The sequence below is a fragment of the Garra rufa genome, chromosome 16 (assembly GCF_049309525.1).
Source record: "Garra rufa chromosome 16, GarRuf1.0, whole genome shotgun sequence".
Classification (NCBI taxonomy): domain Eukaryota; kingdom Metazoa; phylum Chordata; class Actinopteri; order Cypriniformes; family Cyprinidae; genus Garra; species Garra rufa.
The window spans coordinates 16,050,642-16,075,412 of record NC_133376.1 but is presented as its reverse complement, the minus strand read 5'-3'; the positions used below and the strand labels follow the sequence as shown (position 1 = coordinate 16,075,412).

The 24,771-nt window shown below is 33.4% G+C and overlaps 1 protein-coding gene across 1 annotated transcript in view; it reads left to right on the top strand.

Moving 5' to 3' along the window:
• Positions 1–669: 669 nt before the first annotated feature.
• Positions 670–24,771, top strand: part of npm1b (nucleophosmin 1b) — a 46,795-nt gene continuing 22,693 nt past the window's right edge. The window contains exons 1-8 of the mRNA XM_073820867.1: positions 670–744; positions 1,140–1,222; positions 1,877–1,996; positions 8,634–8,727; positions 9,178–9,275; positions 13,256–13,335; positions 13,450–13,507; positions 17,196–17,279. Coding sequence (XP_073676968.1) covers positions 696–744; positions 1,140–1,222; positions 1,877–1,996; positions 8,634–8,727; positions 9,178–9,275; positions 13,256–13,335; positions 13,450–13,507; positions 17,196–17,279 — 666 coding nt within the window. The 5' untranslated portion in view covers positions 670–695. The remainder of the gene's footprint in view (positions 745–1,139; positions 1,223–1,876; positions 1,997–8,633; positions 8,728–9,177; positions 9,276–13,255; positions 13,336–13,449; positions 13,508–17,195; positions 17,280–24,771) is intronic.

The following is a 24,771-nucleotide window of genomic DNA, read 5'->3' as shown; positions in this document are numbered from 1 at the left end:
TTAACATTTTGTTTGTTACTATTTTTCAAGATTGCAAACAAATGAAGTGCTACAATTTTTTATTTATTTATTTAATTATTTATCTGTTTTCGTGGCATTTACAGTTTCAACCAACAAAATTCTTTAGCATGAGAAGTTTCGACAGTGAATCATTTTTGAAGCTTTTTTCGAAAAGCTTAACGCAGTATTTAATAAATTCAGTCAGCTACAAATGCGTTGTAACGATTTTAATCGTTGTACTACTCTTTGTCAATTTCGACCAAGCTCACTTTTTTAAAACCCCGATGATTATATAATAATAATAATAATAGCAACATTTTATTAATATTTTATTTTATTTGGAAATATGTCAAGTAGCATTGAATCATCATAATAAAGCCTTCAGCTCATATTAAAGCAAACCTACAGTTTTATTTTAGAAATTTTTTACAGAGGACATGCGGTTTGAAGAATGTATGGAAGGGTAAACAGAGGTAAATGTGCTGAATTGTTATTATAGGGCGTCATCTGGCGGATAAATTGGAGACTGAACGCAAGAAAAAAGCAAACAAAGGGCAGTTTACGTTACCACCAAGGTTGAATACTATTGGACGAACCCTTTCTATAGCCCGCCCACTCTAGCGCTCTCATTCGTCCATTCAAGTGTCAATCCCCACGCCGGAATTACGATTAACAGGACCCTCTGTGGCGCAAAAATGGAGGATAACATTAAAGATCTCAGCCGACCTCAGATGTATTTATTTGGTGAGCTGAAATAAAACCTCATGTTGCATAATCATATATATGCGATGATCAGTATTATGCATTCATATGACATGCGGCTGCTGCAGCACTGTAATGTAATAAAAGAGTTGTGGCTAATGCAGCTAGCCTCATGCATTGAGTTTGCCTTTGTTTACAACCTAATGTAAATACCAGCTTAGATGTGATTTTTCTTTTTTCCTTTAAACATATTATGCACAAGAGAAGTAGAAGTCTTCCTTTTTTCTATTTGTTTACTATGATCTTGTATCTACAGCCTTTATAAGAAGACGTTGTATAGTATGTGGGCGTTGATTGTAAAGGAGGTTTTTCACATAGGTTTACATTATGTTTACAACACTAACAAATAAAACATATGTTTTGTCTTCTTCCTTTAGGTTGCTCGTTGAAAGCTGATAAGAAAGAGTACAAAGTTGAGTTGGATGATGATGAGGCTGAGCATCAGCTGTCACTCAAGGCGGTGAGGAAGATGAATTAATGAAATGTCATTAAATATTTTCAGTATTACAGATATTCAGTCGTGCATGGAATAGTTTAATCAGTCCTACCTTGAAGAGAAAAGTAGAAGTTGTAAGATGCAGAAATCATGAAATGTCTTAAGTTTTTATTCTCTTATATTGTATTTTAATCTATTTGTTCTGTATATTTGCCCTTGCGCCTTAAAGAATATTGTTCTGTCTTGTTCTCTATAGTTCTATTCTATTCTGATCTATCCCATATATGATTTTTAGACCCTAATTAATCTTTTTCTCCTGTAAAAATGCATGCTTACCGTTTATAATCTCTTTTCATGTTTGCTGAAATCAGTGGATGCTGATTTTTCACTTTAAATTAAATCTCTACATTTATTTCTGAATTATTAAACCCATTTTCCTTATTATCTAATCTATTCTATTCTATTCTATTCTATTCTATTCTAGTATAAACATTCTATCCTGGTATAATATCATATTGTACTATAACACTGCATTCAGTTCTGTGTTGGGAATACTGTTGTCAGTGTTCATCATCACTTTGATAATGAATTATATTATAGAAAAATCATTCAGATTTCCCATAAAATCACATTAACACACCAGTTTCCTGGCACTTTTCTTTTCCCCTGTGTTCTCAGGTGTGTTTGGGTGCTGAGGCGGAGGATAAATTTCACACTGTGGAGATGGAGGGATTGACTTACGATGGCAAAACAACCAAAATCACTCTTGCTGTACTGAAGCCGTCCGTTCTGCCTTCTGTAAGTGTTCCAGTCTCCGTTTCTACAATGCTCAACTCATATGTATCCATCTAACTAATCATAATAAGAAATTATTGTAACACACTTTGGTTATTAATAGTGCAGTGACTCTTTCTGTTGTTTAAGATTCAGCTGCGTAACACTTTTTTTTTATTTTACAGCATCCTTGTTATACAGTTTTAAAAGTACTAGTACTACTTACTGTAATAGTAGTAGGGATGCACCGATCTGTACCGGCCGATCACTTGCGCGTTTTGTCAGTAAAGCCGGTTCTGTAATCAGCGGTAAATGCCATCAGGTGCTTGATTTCACGTTGAGCCGTATATACTACACACAGCCGTTGTTCACTGACGAGCTGCGCACATTCACACTGATAATGAACATTGATTTGCGCAGCTCGTCGGTAAACAACGGCTGTGTGTAGTATATACGGCTCAACGTGAAATCACGCACCTGAAGGCATTTACCGCTGATTACAGAACCGGCTTTACTGACAAAACGCGCAAGCATGATTCGTATCGGTGCATCCCTAAATAGTAGACCTTAGTCAGGTTAGGCATCATATTGAACTTAACGTGGATGAAGACAAAGCTGTGAAGGATAGACTTTAAGTCTTTATGATAGCACACACTGTATAAAGATCATGTAATCTTCACAACTCACAACTTCCAATACTGTTTTAAGGAGTTTTTTCCATTGAAAGATTTCGAAAAAGAGGTTTTGTCTTAACAGTTGACACTGGTATGTTGTTAAACAACAGTACAATCCATTCAAAGTCCCTGATAGTCTTATTTTTCTGTTAAAAAATAAATATGCTGCTCACCTGATAAAGGTCTATTACAGTAAGCAATGCATAATTACAAGCAACTAACCCTAAGTACATTTTGATAAATAATATTGATCTGTATTCAGGCAAGACACCCCAGGTGAATAGTGTAAAAAACTGAACTAGTAGACATCACAATTTCAGCATTTCAACAGAAATCTGAACATAAAGACAGTAATTACTTCTCATGGGGACGTAAGCTATTTTCAACATTTACAGAGGTTAGTCTGTGATTTTTATTGCCATCCAAATCCAGAATGTTGGTGTTTTTCTACGGCTGAATTACCTAATGTTTTTTGACAAACACCAAGGTTGTGTGGTAATTTAATTGCTGTCCAAATCCATATTTCTTTTACAACACATTTGCAAGAAGAAATTGATTCAAAATTCACCATTTAAATCCTTTTTGACCACTGCCGTTGAACACTGCACAGTAACTGTTGCACTTCGCTGTAATTTGAATGCATATTTATTACTGAATTGCTGGGAAGTATTTACAAGAGCAATATTTCATATCTGCTCCACCACAGTAAGGAGCTGTTAAGAAGAAAAATTAGAAAAGCATGTAAACATTTGAAATGGGTCATTATTATGGCAGCAACAGGTATGCGTATTATATACAGTATGCATAATTTTATCGTGTATAATTATATATTACTATAGTGTGTCTATTTTCCTATTTTTCCTAAAAACAGGTGATTTAAATAATCAAATAATAAATAGGATATTATTAAATATTAATTCATTGGTATTATTCCAAGCATATGTCATTTTATTTATAGCAGACAATCATGCGACTGGCTGGTTTGTAGGATCACTGAACTCCCTTTGAATATATCGCCATCCAAATCCATGAGTTTTATCACTGAGGTGACATGTACATTTATTTTTACTGTCCAAATAGGAATATATAAGAGTCAAAAGTTTTTGGCAACTGATACAGTATATGAACAAATCCCTTTGAATATTATGAATAGTAATAAAAAGTTTGTTGTTTGTACACTGGCATTCAAAAGTTTGGGATAAGTGAGATTTTTAATGTTTAAAAAAAAAGAAGAACTATTTTCTGCTCATCAAGGCTGTGTTTATTTGATTAAAAATGCAGGAAAAACAGTAATATTGTTTAATATTATTGCAATTTAAAATAGTGGTTTTCTCTTTTAATATACTGTAAAATAGAATTTATTCCTGTGATGCAAAGCTGAATTTTCAGCATCATTACTGCAGTCTTCAGTGTCACATGATCCTTCGGAAATCATTCTAATATGCTGATTTATTATCAATGTTGGAAACAGTTGTGCTCCTTAATATTTTTTTGCAACCTGTGATCATTTTTTCGGGATTCTTTGATGAATAAAATGTTAAAAAGAACAGCATTCATTTAAAATAGAAAACATTTCTAACGATATACACTACTGTTTAAAATGTGGGGTCAGTAAATGTTTTCTTTCTTTCATTTTTAGAAAGAAATTAATAATTTTATTCAGCAAGGATGTGTTAAATTGATAAAAAGTGATGGCAAAGACTTATATTGTTAGAAAAGATTTCTTTTTTGAATAAATGCTAAAAGGCTCCAAAGAAATATGAAGCAGCACAGCTGTTTCCAACATTGATAATAAATCAGCATATTAGAATGATTTCCGAAGGATCGCGTGACACTGAAGACTGGAGTAATGACTGATGACAATTCAGCTTTGCATCACAGAAATAAATCATATTTTATTTTAACTGTTATTTCAAATTGCAATGATATTTCATAAAATGACTTTTTTTCTGTATTTTGTATGCTCAGATAAATAGAATTTTGATGAACATAAGAGACTTCTTTAAAAAATAATAAAAATCTTGCTGTTTTGAATTTTGAATGGCAGTGTAAGTGTTACTGAAGTGGAGATTTCTGGCTCAGTACAGGCAAAAAACTTTGTAAAACTTTGTTAAAATTATGTATTGTAATTGCAATAAAATTAAAAGTGTAATAAAATGAAGAAATGAAGGTGTATTTTTCTTCTTTTCCTTCCATTAGTCTGAAAAACAAAACAAAAAACATTATAAGAAGCCAAAGCCAAACTTTCAAACAGACCAGTGCCTGTAGCGTCTTGCCTTAATTGTATAAGTACAAGAAGACTTCAAAGTGTGACCAAAAGTTCCCCAAATGGACAGACTTTCTCTTTAAATCACTTCTTCAGGGTAGACAAAGTGTTCAAGTGATGTGGTGGAGAAATGAATATTGCAGATGATACTACAAGTTTACTCTAATTCTAAAAGAGATTAGCAGCCAAGTGCTGTTATGCCCTCAATAACATCTTGAAGATGGATTTAGACTGTGGACGGATGCCTGTTATGGGTGTTTTATGGTATTGGAAGAATGTGTCTAATAAAAATTCCAGCTGTGCCGAGGCTGGTCAAGTTGTGATTGACAGATTGTTTTTGGAAGGGGCCGGGCCTTCGTTGCATCATCAGGACAGCAGGCACAAGCTCTCCATGACATCAGCACATATTCGCCTCTGTTTTATATCAGCTATGGAAAATGTGAGCATTTCCAAAGAGCTCTGGGAGGAATCTATGTTTTATGGTGCAGAGCGAACAGAATTCAGGGTTTGCAACTCTTTTTGTGTTCTGATACATACAGTGGATGGAGTTTTTAATGGTGGCATATTCATTTTGACCTTTCTAACAGCTGTGGTGGCTGATTTGTCTATATTTATAAGCCCTTTTGTGTTATTTTCACCCTGTCTATAAGATCTTGGATTTTATTTAGTTTATTCAATCCCAAAATTAGAAAACGCCCCAGGATATCTGACTCGAGCAATAATTGTACCTTAATTGCGTGGCTTTGTCTCGATAGCTCAGGAGACAATCTACTCATCAGTCAGCGTTTGTGTTGAAACGGATGATCTGAGATGCTTTTGGACGTGAGGGATTGTTCGCCATTCAACGTAATTACAACAGTTACATAGCTGTCATTTAAAGCATTAAGCAGACCATCGCGCCCTCAGCTGTTTACATCTGGTTGCCATCGATGCAAGTGCCGTTGCCTGGCGCAGTGGAATGTTCATTCAGAATTTTTGGCCGTGGCTTGTATTTCGCGAGTTGCGCAATTTTGTACTGATGTTTAGCTGAAGGCCTGATCAGGACGGATCCCAGTCGTGAATTCTTTCTGAGAATCTAATCTTGTTTGGTTGTTTGTGGTGGGAATCATTTGTCATCTGATTTTTAGCACGTTTTAGCTACTTATTTTTTTTTGAAGGAAGTCTCTTATGCTTACCAAGACTGCATTTATTTAATTAAAAGTACAATTAAAACAGTAATATTGTGAAATATTATTACAATTTAAAATAACTGTTTTTTTTTAAAATGGTATTTATTCCTGGGATGCAAAGCTGAATTTTTAGCTTCATTACTCCTTCAGTGTCACATGACCCTTCAGAAATAATTCTAATATGCTGATAATATGCTCATTTTTTCTTATTATTAGTATTGAAAATGGTTGTGCTGCTTAACTTTTTTGTGGAAAAATAGGGTCTTATGATTTTGGCCAAATGGAAAACGACAGGAATTAAGTCATAAAAATGGAATTTACTGTATAAGCGGAACATCATGGAATTTGTTCAGTTTGTAATGAATAAATCAAAAGTATATGATATTGTGATGTGATATAGTCCTTAAAGAAGGAATATTTACCAGAAAAAAAAATATTTACCAGAATTTATTTACCGGAAAAATGTAAATACACAACACATCTGGAGGAAAAAAAAAATAATAAATGAGTTTTTTTTTTATTTATTAATTATTTAAAGATTTTTATTATTTTTGTTATTATGAAACCATTAAAATGAAAACCAGAAAATTTATGTAAAACAAGGAATTTGGTAAAAAAAAAAAAAAAAAAAAAAAAAAAAAAACTGAATTTTTGTTAAACTTTTAATAAAATGCTGTTAAATTGTGTACGTTTCATGATTTCAGTTAATTAGACATGCTTTTTATTAATATTTTTTTTTATTTTAACTATTAAAATGGAGTGTAGAAAGTGAAAAAAAAAAAAAGAATCCAGACAAAAAATTAAAGCAGAATTTGGGAAAGAATAAAATAGATGGGAAAGAATAAAACAAATTTAATAGGGCCTTTAAAATGTAATTTTTGTTAAACTTTTAATAAATTGCTGTTAAATAATGTAAGCTTCGTGATTTAATTTAATTAGACATGTTTTTTTTAATAAATATTTTTTAAATGGAATCATTAAAACAGACTCTAGAAAATGAAGAAGAAAAAAAACTGAATCCAGACAAAAAGTTAAAATGGAAATAATGGAATTTAGAAGTAAATAAAACGGAATTTGGGAAAAAATAAAACAGATTACGTAGGGCCCTAAAAATTAATATATATATTTTTTTTCGGAATTCTTTTATAAATAGATACAAAATGTATTTGTGTCCTTGCTAAAAAAAAAGAACGATTTCTTTAAATAAATAAATAAATACTGTACGTTAGTGTAGATGCATTTTAAAGCAGAAAAGTTTGATAAAAAAGAATTCATAGGGCCCTATTATTTTATGAATTCTATTGAAATGATTTTATGAAATCCTATTATTTTTATTTAATGAAATATATTTTATCTATGTAATGTGTCCTTTCTGATTAAAAGTATCAGTTTCTTAAAAAAATAAAATAAATCAAATACATGAATGCTTTTTTATTAACAAAATATATTTGATCTATTTAAAGGGATGGTTCGGAGTAGAATTGACTTCATTGCTATGCACTCCGAAGCCCATGTAAATAGCCCATCCGAAGTTTTTTTTACCTTAGTCGAACATTTATGGAGATATTAGAGTTTTTCGAATTGCTTGTTACAGGAGTGAATGGTACATGTGATGTATCTCGTAAATTGCACCACTAAACGTGCAAGTAATCTTACCAAACTTGTACAGTAGTGTAAATAGGTTATGTACTCACAAAACGCTGCATCGGAACATTTGTAAGTCCACCATGAGTGTTTTAAAAACATGTTTTACCCGAGAACTACTAGTCTCAGAAACTACAAGTCGACGTCACTTCCCTGGTTTGAAAAAAGCACGTAAAAGTCCTCCTACTACATCTGTGCGCATGTCAACTTGTAGGAGGACTTTTACGTGCTTTTTTCAAACCAGGGAAGTCGCCATTTGTAGTTTTTGAGACTAGTAGGGATCGGCTAAAACGTGTTTTTAAAACACTCATGGTGGACTTACAAATGTTCCGATGCAGCGTTTTGTGAGTACATAACCTATTTACACTACTGTACAAGTTTGGTAAGATTACTTGCACGTTTAGTGGTGCAATTTACGAGATACATCACATGTGCCATTCACTCCTGTAACAAGCAATTCGAAAAACTCTAATATCTCCATAAATGTTTGACTAAGGTAAAAAAAACTTCGGATGGGGTATTTACATGGGCTTCGGAGTGCATAGCAATGAAGTCAATTCTACTCCGAACCATCCCTTTAATGAGTCCTTGCTGAATAAAAGTATTAATTTCTTTAAAAAAAATTAAGGTAGTGTAGATTAGTTTTAGAACAGAAAAGTTAGATAAAAAAAAACCTGTATTTCATTTTAGTTAATCTATTAATAAAATACTGTTAAATTGTGTAAGTTTTTACTAATATTTAATTTTCATTTAACCATAATTTTGATATTAATTTAATAAGCCATGGTCTCTGTTCTAAACCATTTTCTTTGTGTAACCCATGAATAAGATGTCTTGCTATTATTGTGTTTGATAACTCTCTCTCAGTCTGGATTACAACAGTATGTGTGTCTGCATGTTCCCTTTAGCTAAGCCTGGGAGGTTTTGAGGTCACGCCTCCTGTGTCCTTTCGCCTGCAGTCCGGAGGGGGGCCGGTCTACATCAGCGGTCAGCATTTTGTCAGTGAGTACTTCTTGTCTTTTCGCATTTTTGTTAGGACTGAACACGACCACTCAAAACCAAGAGTTCGTGAAGACCATTTCCCAGGTGTGTCTTTTGCCTCTCTTATTTACTCTTCTCTCCTCTGATAAAATGATTCTCTCAACCTGTTGCGCGTCCATGGGAGTAATCCGCCCGTCCGAAAGGGCCTCCGTACGAACTCAAAATGAATTAACCAGCACCATGTGACAACATTTTCTCTTATATAATCGCTTCCATATGTTTGCACATGCTGTTCAGACACTTTCAGCATGTCAGTTCTGTTCTCCATCCGGATATTAAACGAGTGCAGCATTTAGGCTTCCACTTATATATGTCAGAATGGTTTTGTCACACAAACTTGGACATGTGAAGTTGTTTTGTTTTGATTTAAAACAAGTTATTGATGTCTGGAGATCTCTGTGGTTTGCTCAGGTGTGAAGGAATCAGATGATGAAGATGAGGAAGAGGAGGAGAATAATACATCACCAGTGAAGAGACCGTCCAACATGACCCTTGCAAAAGTTCCTCAGGTGGTCTGTCTTTAACCTCACCTCAAATAATGCTGTTTACTATGGAAGCCCATTTCTGTCACTGAATAAAAATAAAAAAAGGTAATTGCAACATTTTATCTCACAATTATGACTTTTTTTCTTGCAGTTTGGATTTTACATCTCGCAATTTTGACTTTTTTCTCGCAATTGCAATACAAACTCGCAGTTGCTAGTTATAAAGTCCATTTCTGATGAGAAAAAAAGACTGATATGTTCACAAAAGACTTTATTTCTCAGAATTGTGAGTTTATATCTCGGAATTCTGACTTTATAACTCGGAATTGCAAGTTTATATCACACAATTGCGACTTTATTTCTCAGACTTGTGAGTTTAAATCTCGCTATTCTGACTTTATAACTCACAATTGTGAGTTTATGTCTCGCAATTCTGAGAAAAAAGTCAGAATTGTGAGATAAGTCACAATAACCTTTTTTTTTCAGTGGCGGAAACGGGCTTCCATAGTTTACACACAATTTATTAAATTATAAAGGGTTTTTTGGTGCAGTATTCTTAATTTATGAAATTAAATACATCACCGGTCAAAAGTTTTTGAACAGTAAGATTTTTTTAGTTTTTAAAAGAGGCCTTTTCTGGTCACCAAGCCTGCATTTATTTGATCCAAATTACAGCAAAAGCAGTAATATTGTGAAATATTTTTACTATTTAAAATAAATGCTTTCTATTTGAATATATTTTAAAATGTAATTTATTTCTGTGATCGAAGCAGAATTTTCAGCATCATTACTCCAGTCTTCAGTGTCACGTGATGCTTCAGAAATCATTTTAATATGCTAATTTGCGGTTCAAGAAACATTTATTTATTGTTATTTATTACACTATTATTGTCAATATTTTAAACAGTTGAGTATTTTAAATTTTTTTAGGATGAATGTAAATCTGAAATCTGAAATAAAAAGCTTTTTTAACATTATACACTACACCATTAAACATCTAAAAGGTTAGAGTCTGATTGTTTTTTTTTTATCAGAAATTATAGAAATTAATACTTTTATTTGCGTTAAATGATCAAAAGTGATGATAAAGACATTTATAATGTTACAAAAATGTATATTTCAGATAAACGCTGTTCTTCTGAACTTTCTATTCATCAAAGAAACCTGAAAAATTCTATTCAGCTGTTTACAACATCATAATAATAGTAATAAATGTTTTTTGAGCAGCAAATCAGAATATTAGAATGATTTCTGAAGGATCGTGTGACTGGAGTAATGATGCTTTGAAATCATAGGAATAAATTACATTTTAAAATATATTCAAATAGAAAATAGTTATTTTAAATAGTAAAAATATAAAAAAATGTATTTATTAGTTTTTTTATCTTTAGATCAAATAAATGCAGGCTTGGTGAGCAAAAGGAGTTCTTTAAAAAGCATATTTAACATCTAAATATATAAATGGTACAAATATTTATGTAAAACTCCCTTGTTTTCCAGTACTATGTCTATATATTCTTAAATCAAGATACAGTTACTTAAAAAGCAAAATTACTTAAGATATTTAGTCTTATTTTCTGAAAAATGTATCAAAATTCAAGCTTAAAACCACAGAAGAACCAAATCAATAGGGTAAAAAAAAGGAAGTTTATTTTTTCTTCACCAGATATTTTTTCTTTTAAGCATAAACACTTAATTTTGATTAATTGTTTACGTCATTTTGCTTCTCAAATAAATGTAACTTGATTTAAAAATGTACCAGGGAAAAAAAAGACTAAAAAAATACGAAAGAAAGTCATTTTGCGGTGTATTTATCACAGACAAACTGGTACTTTCTTTCTTTTGTTCATAAGAAGTGAAAAGGGTTAAACTAGGTGTCCAGAAACATTTAAAAAGAGAAACTTTGAGGTTGCCCTGTTGACTTTCGTGGAATCTCAATAAAGAGACACATTGTTCAATACACACTTAATCCTCTAGATAAGTGTCTGAGACAAGCAACAGCTTGTCATCGATGTGATGCACAGGGAGTCTGTTTGAAATCTTTTGTCAGAGTGTTGAAATGATCCCAGATTTCTTATTGAAGAAGTAAGCCGTGAGAGGCTGTCACTAACAGTGTTTTTACTAGGGTTAAGGGGTGTTGTTGAGATTTACTCACAATAAAATCACTGTAATATCTACCTTTTAGTGGCTTATTGCTTCTATAGAATGGCAGCACGAAAAGACAAGACACAAATTAATGCATTATTAAATATTTTTAAATAATAAAGTATGATTATACTTGTCTCTAGCATCTCACCAGTCACTTCCATTCAGATTTTACTGCCGGAACCCTCAGGTTTATATGTGTGACCCTGGGCCACAAAACCGATCTTAAAAGGATAGTTCACTCAAAAATGAAAATTTGATGTTTATCCAAGATGTAGGTGACTTTGTTTCTTCAGTCGAACACAAACAAAGATTTTTAACTCAAACCATTGCAGTCTTGTCAGTCAAATAATGACAGTCAATGGGATCCACAGCTTTGAGAGTCAAAAAATCATACACAGACAAAACCAAATTAAACCATGCGGCTTGTGACGATACAGTGAGGTGTTAAGACACAAAACGATCGCTCTGAGCAAGAAACTGAACAGTATTTATACTATGCAGTTGGACATAGCGGTGGATCAGAGGTAAAAATGATATAAATGCTGTTCGGTTTCTTGCTCAGAGCGATCGTTTTGTGTCTTAACACCTCACTGTATTGTCACAAGCTGCAGGGTTTAATTTGGTTTTGCCTGTGTATGTTTTTTTGACTCTCAAAGCTGTGGTGCCCATTGACTTCCATTATATGACTGACAGACTGCAACGGTTTGAGTTAAAAATCTTTGTTTGTGTTCTACTGAAGAAACAAAGTCACCTAAATCTTGGATGCCTTGGCGGTAAGCAGATAAACATGAAATTTTCATTTTTGGGTGAACTATCCCTTTAAGTAGCATGGGTATATTTGTAGCAATAGCCAAACATACATAGATTTTTCTTTTATGCCAAAAATCATTAGGATATTAATTAAAGATCATGTTCCATGAAGACATTTAGTACATTTTCTACTGTAAATATATCAAAACTTAGTTTTTGACTAGTAGTATGCATTGCTAAGAACTTCATTTGGACAACTTTAAAGGCGATTTTTTCAATATTTAGATTTTTTTGCACCCTCAGATTTTCAAATAGTTGTATCTCGGCCAAATATTGTCCTATCCTAACAAACTCAATTATAAATACTCAAAATATAAATCTCAAAAAAAAAAAAAAAAAAAAAAGTAGTTTAAAAGACCCTTATTACTGGTTTTGTCGTCCAGGATCACATATAAACAGTGTTGAAGTAAGTTACTTTTAAAGGTAATGCATTACAATATTGAGCTATCCCTAAAAAAGTAACTAATTACGTTACTTAGTTACTTTATGGAAAGTAATGCGTTACGTTACTTTTGCGTTACGTTACTTTTACGTTACGTTACTTTTGCGTTACTTTTTACCTTGCGTTTACCTTTTACCTGGACAGGGCTTGCTTGTTTGTTTTTAATATAAAAAGTTCTATTTTTGGCAAATGTAAAAGCCTTTTTACACCAAAAGCCTCAGGCTTAGAGAAAAGTTAATTCACATCTGTACAATAGACCGCAGAAGAAAAAATGTCAACTCTTCAGCAGTAAAAAAAATGAAAACAGATTAGATTATCTTGAGTAATTTTTGCTTATTAGTACGGATGAATTGGATCATCGAAGGTCGGCAGCAAAGACATTGGTTAATAAAATGGGATTAAATACATAAGGGATATTTGTATTATTTAACATATTTAATTATTGCATTGAATTTCACTTTTTTTTCATTTTGAGGAATACTGTATATGTTTTTTTAGTGAGTGAGATGAATTAATGCATGTTCACATTTATTCTAGAACTAAAGTAACATCTTACAACACAAATCACTGTTCAGTTTCCAATGATTATGTTCTGTCATTTCAGAAAAAGCTAAAAATGGACTCAGATGAAGACTCAGATGAGGATAGTGATGATGATGATGATGACGACGATGATGATGAAGAGTAAGAACTGATGTTTGTTTAGTTTTTACACTCTCAGTAAACAGGAATTCACTTGAAGAGGATCATTTATATGTATTTGTTTGTAAATATTTGCATTTTTCTCTTTATTTTTAGAGACGACGACAAAGAGGTAAAGACTGTTCGAAAGAACCCCATCAAAACCCCTCAAAAAGTGAGTCTTGCTGTTTTTTTTTTTTCATGTATACAATTAGGAAAGAGGAAATGCTGTATATTATACTACCGTTCAAAAGTTTGGGGTCGGTTCGATTTTTAAATAACTTTCATATGTGTACCGAAGCTGTGTTTGTTTAATTAAAAATACAGTAAAGCAGTGATATTATGAAATATGATGTTTTCTGTTTGAATACATTTTAAAATGTAATTTATTCCTTTGATGCAAAGCTCTTGATGCGAATATTCAGCATAATTTCTCAAGTCTTCAGTGTCACATGATCCTTCAGAAATCGTTCTAATATACTGATTTGCTTCTTAAGAAACATATATTATCATAGTTAAAAAAACCATTTGTGCAGAAACTCTTTGTTAGAATTCTTTAATGAATGTAGAAGTTAAAAAAAACATCTTTTCTAACATTATATAAGTCTTTACTTTTACTTTTGATCAATATAATGCCTCCTTGCTAATTAAAACTATTAATTTATCCTACTGACCCCAAACTTTTGAATAGCACTATGTTACATTGCTGCATGTTCGCACTGCTGTCCTGAATAAAGCCAAGTGAACACCAGAGTGACCAGCAGGTGCCAGTCTCTGCCTGAAACAGAGGATTTCGCCCCTTCACATATTCATCAGCACCTGTTATTATCCCATCAACATTGAGAGCACATTACATTCTGTCTGTCTCTTCGTATTCTTCCTCCCTCATGTCACCTCAGTGACTTAACATCTTTATCATGTCTTGTTTGCATCGTTTTGTCATCCGTCTGTTTTCATAGACACTTTCTCTCTGTCTGGATCATAATGATCACATGTCCACTGTTAAGATTCACAGACAGTCTGACTTCACCTCTGTACACATCGCTTGCTTGTTATATGAATAAGAAAGGAATACTTTTATTCAGCACGGATGTATTGAATTACTCAAAAGTGACAGGAAAGTCATTTATAATGTTACAAAAGATTTCTTTTTCAATATTTTCTCAAAAGATCTTGAAAAATGTGTCATGGCTACCACAAAAATATTAAGCAGCACAGCTGTTTTTAACATCGATGATACTTAAAAACGTTCCTTGAGCAGTAAATCAGCATGTGACACTGAAGACTGGAATAATGATGCTGAAAATTCAGCTTTGCACCACAGGAATAAATTTCATTTTAAAATATATTTAAGTTGAAAACAGTTATTTTAGATATCAATAATATTTTACGATATTAGTATTTTACTCTATTTCTGATTGGATAAATGGAGCTTTGGTGAGCATAAAAGACATCTTTCAAAAACTTTTAAATGGTAAATCTAAAATGTAAATGAATGTGGTTAAAATCAAAATCTAAAACTCACTGGAACTAAACTGAAATTGACAACCTAATAACCCTGCTGTGTGTATGTGTATTTAAATATTTGAAAGTGCGTGACTGTGTGTGTTTGTGTGTGTGTTTAGAGATCAAAGCGGGTACATACCTGCTCTGTGAGGACTGATTCCTGCCCTGAGGAGAGATGACAGACGTGCACTTCTGTCGCACACTCCACATCCTCTCTCATCCTCTCTCCCCCTATCCTGAATGCTTTCTTCTCTTCTCACAGCTTTTCAGTCTCTCACTCTCTCTTTCTTTCTTTATCTTTGACCCATCAGGTCTTTAACTTGTTTTTACCTTCCCTTTGTGAAACTTTAAATCATGATATGAGTATTTTTATTTCACGGTAATGATATATATCACAATATATTATTTATAAGGCCAATGTCAACATCTCAAAAAACTAATACTAGCTTAAATGTAAAGTAAAAAAAACAAAAAAAAAAACAAGCTCACTGAAGACAAGTAAACAGTTAGTGGTTTAATAAGAATATGAAAATAATTACAAGCAATAGGACACAAAAAAATCAGTAGAACAATTAAATAAGAAATGGTACATACATTGTACACTACCAGTCAAAAGTTTTTGAACAGTAAGATTTTTTTTTGTTTCTTCTCCTCACCAAGCCTGCCTTTATTTGATCCAAAATACGTTTTGAAATATTTTTACTATTTAAAATAACTGTTTTCTATTTGAATATATTTTCAAATGTAATTTATTTCTGTGATCAAAGCAAAATAAATCATTCTAATATGTTGATTTGCTGTTCAAGAAACATTTAATATTATTATTATCAATATTTAAAACAGATGAGTGAATATTTTTAGGTTTCTTTAATGAAAAATTGTAACATTATACACTATACCATTCAAAAGCTTGGAGTCAGTATAATTTTTTTAATTACTTTTTTTTTAAATGATAGAAATTAATACTATTATTTACTGTAGCAAGGAGGCTTTAAATCGATCAAAAGTGATGATAAAGACATTTATAATGTTACAAAAGATTTCTATTTCAGATAAATTCTGTTCTTCTGAACATTTAATTCACCAAAGATACCTGAAAAAATTCAACTCAGCTGTTTTCAACTTAATAATAATAATTGGAATTAATAATAATAATAATAATAATAATAAAGTTTTTTTAAGCAGCAAATCAGAATATTAAAATGATTTCCGAAGGATCGTGCGACTGGAGTAATGATGCTAAAAAATTCAGCTTTGAAATCACAGGAATAAAGGACGTTTTAAAACATTTTTATTTAAAGACAGTTATTTCAAACAGTTTCAACATTTTACTGTTTTGCTGTACTTTGAATCAAATGAATTCAGGCTTGGTGAGCAGAAGAGACAAAAAAAATTACTGTTCAAAAACATTTGACAGTAGTTTATAAATTAATCAAATGTAAAAAAAAAACCCACTGCATATTCTTCACTGTCTAAATTAAATATACATTTCTTCTTGTTAAAGTTACAACGAATGACACACAGCAGAAATATTAGACTGCTGTCACTTTAAGAGCTGCCCGGATCCAATATACTCTTACACGTGTGTTTTCTTTCTCAGCTGTTTGCTTTCACATAAGACCTAAATTACTGTGTTTATGAGGATACTTGCAAAGACAGGCATTTTGACACATACAAGTGTGTGTATTTAACAGTTCAAAGCGGCACAAATAACTTCAATAGTTCAATACTCCCGCGTCTGATTGCATTGCAATGGCTTAGAATCACTTTTTAAACCACAATGCTTAAAAACGCATGCAAACGATTAGTTTTCGTGAACATGTAGCACAGCAATGTCATGTGAATGTGCAACCACGATTACATTAGTATTGTTTATAAAGCCAAATGTTTGTGTGTATAAGGTGTGTGTGTATAGATTCATAAAAAGTGTAAGGGTTGTCTTACTCCCTCATCCAAATTTTTCTATTTCAACCTTATTTTACTCGTCTGTCTTTTCTTTCACTGTCTGTTTTTCTCTCTGGGGCATAGAGTTATAGAGCAGTGTCCTGCGGTCCCCTGTAGGCCATGACTAGACAGGCTGCGCTTTCTACAAATTACTGCTCTCTTTCATCAAGGCTCTCTGACAGCCGCCTGAAAAAAACATCCGAGAAGCGTATTGTGTTACATCACTGAAGAGCAAAGCCGTCACAATCACTCAATTCACAAACATTATCCGCTGTTATGATTCCAACACTGAGCATGACAGCTGACTGGAGCTGCTCCGTCTTTGACACGTGTTAAATATTTTCTCTGCTTATTTTAACCTGGAATTGCAATGTCTCTCTCTCTGTTTTCTTTCTCTCTGTTCATTTTTCCAGACCCCGGAGAAGAAGAAAAGTGCAGATAAGCAGAACGGCTCTTCAGAAAAGAAAGCGGGGACATCAGGGAAGCCCCAAACACAGGTAAGTTATGATTTATTTTGAGCGAAGTTAGCAACACTTCAGAATAGATGGGGCCGGTAAAAGGAAATCCACTAAGTTTCTTTTTCAAATGAAATGTACTTATTTGAGGGATGCAAATTAAGTTTGGCATTAGTGCAGAAACAGTCACATTATGTAACACTTTGGCTAAAAACTAACTCTAAAGAAAATGAACAAGTTTGGATATACATTCAAAGGATTTTTCTACAGTCATACAGTATGTGTCATACTGCTCTGGTCTACTTCAGCGTAAGTTTATTTGGGTCACCGCAAGTTGTAGGAGCTGTCTGGGTTTCAGGTTTTGGTATTCAGTCCCATTTCCAAACCGTGCCAACCAAAAGCCAGTCTACCAGTGGATGCCAGAGGTAATTCTTACCAAACGTCCAGGTGCAGTTTAGGACGCCGACGACATGGCAGCCTCACAGAGAAAACCACGGGATAATGAGACGGTCTGTCTTTGTTTACGATCAGCCAACACCGCCAAAAGCAAAATGTGAATTAGACCAGCAGTGCCCCTAAAGATAAATGTGTGCAACAGCATTCAAAACTCCAGCTGTGATTAGCTGAAAACCGCCCAGCCTCGGGAGGACACGACGATCCCGAAGCCATTATTTCTGTATCTTTTTTTAGAGTGAATGCACTTAATATACTTTTAATAATCGAGCGTTTTAGAGAAAAAACATCTTGACATTCAAAGCTGTTCTTTTAGGTCATGGAAAAGGGCCATTGTGTTTTCCCATGCAAGGAAACGGTGAAGCGCTCTTAACTAGCTGCTGGTGGCAACAATCCCAAAGCGCCCAATTTGAAGGGTCATTTGTGGTCTGCTTTAAAACAACAAACTACTCTCAAAGCCACGGCCTTCTGGCAGGGTGACCGATGTTGGGAATCTGAAATGCATTCAGCAGACTTTCTTCTAATCACATTTTTTCCTCCTTTGACCGGTGCACATGGAGTTGTGTGGGGTTGAATTTTCTTTGATGTAGTTTTTTTTCTTTTACTGTAATTGTGGTGCTGAATCAGAAAGATACAGGAGTAGGAACGCTACGCTCAGTAAGAGTTCTTCAAAGACATCCAGAGAAGTAACAGTCATCCACACAGAACGCAAGAACATTGTGAACTTGAGAGAGAAGCACAAGTTGGGTTGGGGTTTTCACCATATATTTCTCTATGTATATGTATATGTATGTGTGTATATATATATATATATATATATATATATTAGTGGTGGGCCGTTATCGGCGTTAACGTGAAACTCTTATCGGGCGATAAGTCTATACTATGCAAGCTATGATGACTTTCACCTTGATATTTTAGCACGGATGTATACCTAGCCGAATTGCACTGTAGGGGGCGAGAACGAGTCTTCGAACCCGTGTGTATGCCTACTGTGAAATTACCACATCAAACGAGACGTGCTAACATGGATGCAGCTATGAAGCCGCCGGGTTTTGCTTCAGGGCAGGGGCGTTGCTAGACCCTTGCCCCAGTAAAATCTCAAGTTTGAGTTATAATTTACTTTGATAATCCCGAAATAAAGACATTAAACTATATGCAACAACTGAATTGATGCTTCTAAAAGCAACACAGTTTAACCGAAGACTATGCACGCAGATATCCACGCCCATGCGAATCTGTGTATTTAACTGCAACACACACGTCGCGCAGCCTTTTACGCAGAAGTACATGCAGTGTAGGAATAGTTGGTTACACGAGTTTGTATAGTTAATTGTGTTGTAAATGCAATTGTCATGCAGTTTGTGATGCATTTTGGAAACAGGAGATGAGCCCCTGGTCTAATGCGCCACCTGACTTGAGAAACCCGTTCTCAAAGACTTACTCTTAGTCATTATTTGGGTAGCACACATATTTTGAATGCCTTCGTCAGAATTCAAATTAGCCATTTTAATCTAGATTAATCTATATTAATTCCCAGATTACAGTGAGATTAATCTAGATTAAAAAAAATTAATCTATGCCCACCACTAATATATTATACATACATATACATATACATGTTAGTTCTGTCAAAATTAGCATGTTAACGCAGGTGATTCGTTTTTCCAGTTTAACACTGTTCAAAATATTTAAAGCCAGAATATGTTACGATTTTTTTTCCAAATATTCAAAATCCACTAGAACAGTGTTATATATTTGTTGACTTGTATACCTACATTATCCCAAATGTTTCAAAGAATGTTTAAATCCAAAGAAATAAGCAATTTTAGCTTGTGTAACTGACTGTGTCATTGCGTCGCCTGCCAATGCCATCATACACTCTTTATTTTCCAGTTTTATTTTGTAGAAAACATGGAAACCCCAAAGACACTTTAATATGTTATGCATACTATTTAGACTGACAAACACACACAGTAGCATTATAACAGAACTTTCAACACACTCTAGTGTCTAGAATGATAAAACAGCTGTGTTTATGTGACCGGAAGAAGCGGAAGCGGTCAGCTGTGGCATAATAAAAGCTCTGCTGCTTTCGAGCCATGTATCACGCTCGTCCTTCATTAGCAATCGCTCCATCATTCTCATTTCGCTTCCACGACTTTTAGCACCACCCTGCTTCATACTACAGTCACCTTAATAAGTCTTTAATACATTAGCTCATCCATCAGACTTTATCGGCTATGGGGATGAAGACAACAAATCCACAAATCCCATGAATCACGGTGCCATCAAACTACGCCTTTGTTTCTTTGTTTATTTTGAGTATGCACCCTCTAGCTGTGAAAACTTACATATTGTGCCTTTAAAATTGATTGCTCTCAATTATTCTGTTATGTCGAATGACTATATCTAAACTATACTATATTAGGAAAAACAGAACAATTTCTTAGAGACATCAGTGATATTTGTATTAGTGATACTCGCCTTCAGTCATAAAAATATATTTAACCAATATTAAAAATATACTGCCCTTCATGTTGTTTCTACATAAATTTGAAGATTAAATGTGAAATGTAAAAAAAAACTATAGGTTAGATTGATTTCAGAAAAAAAATGCATATATATGAATTTAGTTTAGATGCAAAAGCCTATAAGTGCTGTCTAAACTTTTCTTCTAAAATTAGCATTTTTCTAAGGCTCCTTACTTAGTTTATGTTCAGATATTTTACTTTAATGGCAATGAAAAGAACTTATTCATTGCCATTAAAGTATAATTACTAAACACATAGGAGCCTATTAAAAATGCTTATTTTAGAAGGAAATGTCAAAGGGCACTTAGAAGCTTTTGTTATCATCATTAGCTAAAACTGAAACCATAAACATATTTGGTACTTAAAACAAATACAAAAGTTACTTTAGCTAGCTTCCAATGCATAATCAGTGACTAAATAAACTAAAACTAATAAAAAAAATTAAGCAATTAAAATATATAATTTATTAGTTTTTATTTTAGTCTTATTTCAGTACTAACAAAATCATGCAAAAAAAAAAAAAAGCTAAAAATTACTAAAACTAACAAAAATGATTTTTTAAAACTTTAAAGTACAAATATTCTACTTTTGGTTTGATTACATTTTATGGAAAGAGAAGTCCTTAAAAAACTCAGCCTTGTCTTTTATTCTGATTTTTTTAAATACGTTTTTGATTCAAATAAATGTTTTGAATCAACCAATGACAGTTATGGTCAGTGTGGTCAATGTGGCACTATTGAGTGCTTGAGGAATTACCAGATTTAAATATAAATGTCCATCAGGCTTGGCCTTTTAAACATCCGAAAGGGATTTCATAAACCAAATGACCAATTTCCTAAGTGGGCAAGTTTTTTGCAGGTGACAAACAAAGGCGAGACTGAACTTTCACCACTTATTTAAATTTGTCTGACCTTTGACCCCTGGAACACACCCCTTTAGGACAGGTTTAAACCTTACAGGGTGACCTTTGGTCTTGGCATTCAAACCTAGACCACCTTTAACACATAAGCACCCACACAATGCCTGAAACATCCCTTAACAATGTCAAAATGTGTTTCCCATCGTTCCTTCTGGCAGTTCACTTGACCTAACAATGTAAGACTCAGTAAGCATGTTATTAGCATCTTAGATGCCTGACGTGAGGAGCGCTAATTACCTACTGTTATAGAAACACCCGGGGGGGGATGTGTGTGTGTGTGTGTGTGTGTGCACCCACATTTACCTAATTCCATAATGGCCATGTTCTGGTGCAAGACGTGGTTGTTAAAACACCTGACGAGATTAGACAGTCAAGCAGACATCCTCCCATCTTTCTCCAACTTTGGCACTTTTTACACTTCTGCTTCCGGTCGGCCACCCCTACTCGTCCTTCTCCGCACCCTTGTTTCCGGTGGCCACTCCTCTGCCATTAGAAATCATTAGGGCTTGGTGTTGGGAGTCCCTGCGGGCCATGAGGCGAGCGGAAACCGAGTGCTCTGTGATTAAAGCAGGCCAGACGCTGCATTGCTTAACACTTTGCGCTCTCCCAACAGAGAACTGTATATCTGTATGAATACATGAAGAAAAATCACTTTTTATTTCACACTGACACGCACGAGCAGTTGTGGAATGCTCTGTGAGACTGTATTTGCATGTAGAAACAAGTTTAGTACAATAGTATGGGACATAACTGTAAGATGCCTACATCTGTGAATGGCATGTGAACTGTCATAAAGTATACAAGAATAGAATGCTTGAAGTCCAGTTGATTTATGTTTGCCAGCGACTAACATAAAGTATAATGGTTTCCATAAAGATATTAAACTATTTTCATCAGTTATAACAATAAGAAATGTTTCTTGAGCAGCAAATCATCATATTAGATTTAGGGCTGTCACGATTCCTTGATTCTACGACAGCGTTTTATTGCCATGTTAAAAAATGTTACAAAATCTAAGATTTCGAGAATAATGTTGTAATATTTTGAGAATAAAGTCGAAATATTTCGAGAATAAAGTCGAAATATTTCGAGAATAAAGTAAAAATTACAAGACTTAATTAGTAGCAATTACGAGATTAAAGTTTTAATATTTTAAGAGTATATTCTAGCCCTTGCACATGCAAATGGCCTGGATTGGGAGCACCGGGAGATATTCCAAAGTCTCTGCTTTCAAATTCGGACAGTTTTATAGTGAAATGTGAACAATATGTACAATAATAATGATAATAACAACATTAATGTGGCTTGACAGATCGCTGTATTCACCTCAGTTTAAGCGGCATGTGAATCAGTCATATAATTTAATGAAACAAATTTCTCATTGTAATCGAAAAGTCAATTGATTTACATGAATATAGCGATCTATCCAGCCACATTAAAGAGCGTGAAAAACACATTATTGCAAGACACATTGTTTGTATTTTGCTAGAAAACTGACAAGCTGAGACTTGTTTTATATTAAAAGTACCAAAAGCACAAAGCTTATTGCTATTATTTTGGCTAAGCGGACTACAAATAGACCTAATGAATGCAATCGAAGATGTGAAATATTATTTCCAAGCATACTGCCCCATATGGTATGATTTCTGCTAATAATCTCACATATATTTAAATTCTGGTGGCCTGGCAACTTTTCCCGGTGCCCCCAATCCGGGCCATTTGCATGCACAGGCTATACTCTCAAAATAATATAACTTTAGGTCACACTTTATATTAGGTGGCCTTAACTATTATGTACTTACCTTATGTACTCACATAAAAATAAGTACAATGTAATGTGGTCATATTGCATTGCAAAACACTTTTGCTTCTATTAAAGTGGGATATGGGTAAGGTTAGGGACAGGTTTGGTGGTATGGGTAGGTTTAAGGGTGGATTAGGGTGTAAGGGATGGGTCAACAGTGATAATTACAGAAATTAATTACAAACGTAATTACATACAGGTTTTAAAAAAAAGATAAGTACAATGTAAAAACATGTATGTACACAATAAGTACATTGTACCAAATTATTAATTTAAATGTAAGCACATAGTAGTTAAGGCCACATAATGTAAAGTGGGACCTAAGTTTAATTGCTACGTTTTAAATGAATTTAGACTTTATTCTCAAAACATTTTGACTTTATTCTCATAACATATCAACTTTATTCTCATAATTTAGACTTTATTCTCTAAAAATATTTAGACTTCAATATTGTAATTTAAAACACCATTGTATGATTCAATTCAGGTACATAATAATAATAATTATAAAAATATATTTGACTGCCCATAATCCCCCCAAAAAAACAGAAGTGGTGCATTCCACGGATGAGAATTCATTAAACGCATTATTGGACTGTTTTCCAAGACTTCATGATATATTAAACCTAGTTCACATAAGCTATCACAGTAAATGCTAATTACATGTGTGGAGCGTCCCAAACTCAAAATTTTTGCATATTGCTGAGTTTGGGTTTATCATAACGCTCATCTGAGAACACAGTGTGCACCATTTTATCAGATTGTAAGGTAAATGATTTATAAACCTACGCAAACACAGGTCTAAGTTTATTACCACCAAAAATGATCTGATTATTTGATTTAATCGCTCGAATAATCGACCCATTAATCAATTAATCCCTAGAACAATCGACTGATTACTAAAACAATCGACCGATTACGTGATTAATCGCTAGAACAATCAAATGATTACTAAAACAATCGACCGATTACGTGATTAATTGCTAGAACAATAGACAGATTACTAAAACAATTGACCGATGTAATCGATTAATCGCTAGAACAATAGACATATTACTAAAACAATCGGCCGATGTAATCGATTAATCGCTAGAACAATCGATCGATTACTAAAACAATCAACCGATTTCTCGATTAATCGCCAGGACAGTCGACCGATTACTAAAATAATCGACAGATGTAATCGATTAATCGCTAGAACAATCAATCAACCAATTTCTCGATTAATTGCTAGAACAATCGACCGGTTACTAAAACAATTGTTCGATTTAATTGATTAATCGCTAGAACAATCGACCGATTACTTAATTCTTTGCCAGAACAATCGACCGATTACTAGATTAATTGCTAAAACAATTGACCGATTACTAAAACAATTAATCGTTTAATCGCTAGAACAATCGACCATTACTAAAACAATTGACCGATTGCTCATTTAATCGGTAGAACGATAGACTGATCACTAAAACAATCGACCAATTACTCGATTAATCGCTAGAACATCCGACCGATTAGTCAATTAATCGTTAGAACAACCGTGCGATTAACTGTTAAAAAAATAATGGACTGATTACACAATTAATTGTTAAAATAATCCCTGATTACTCGATTACCAAAATAATCGTTAAGGACAGCTCTAATTAGAATGATTTCTGAAGAATTGTGTGATGCTGAAACCTGTAGTAATGATACTGAAAATTCAGCTTTTAATCACAGGAATAAATTGCATTATTATTGTTATTATCTTATTGTAATACTATTTCACAATATTACATTTTTTTACTGCATTTTTGATTAAATAATGTGAGAAAAAGTCTCACATTA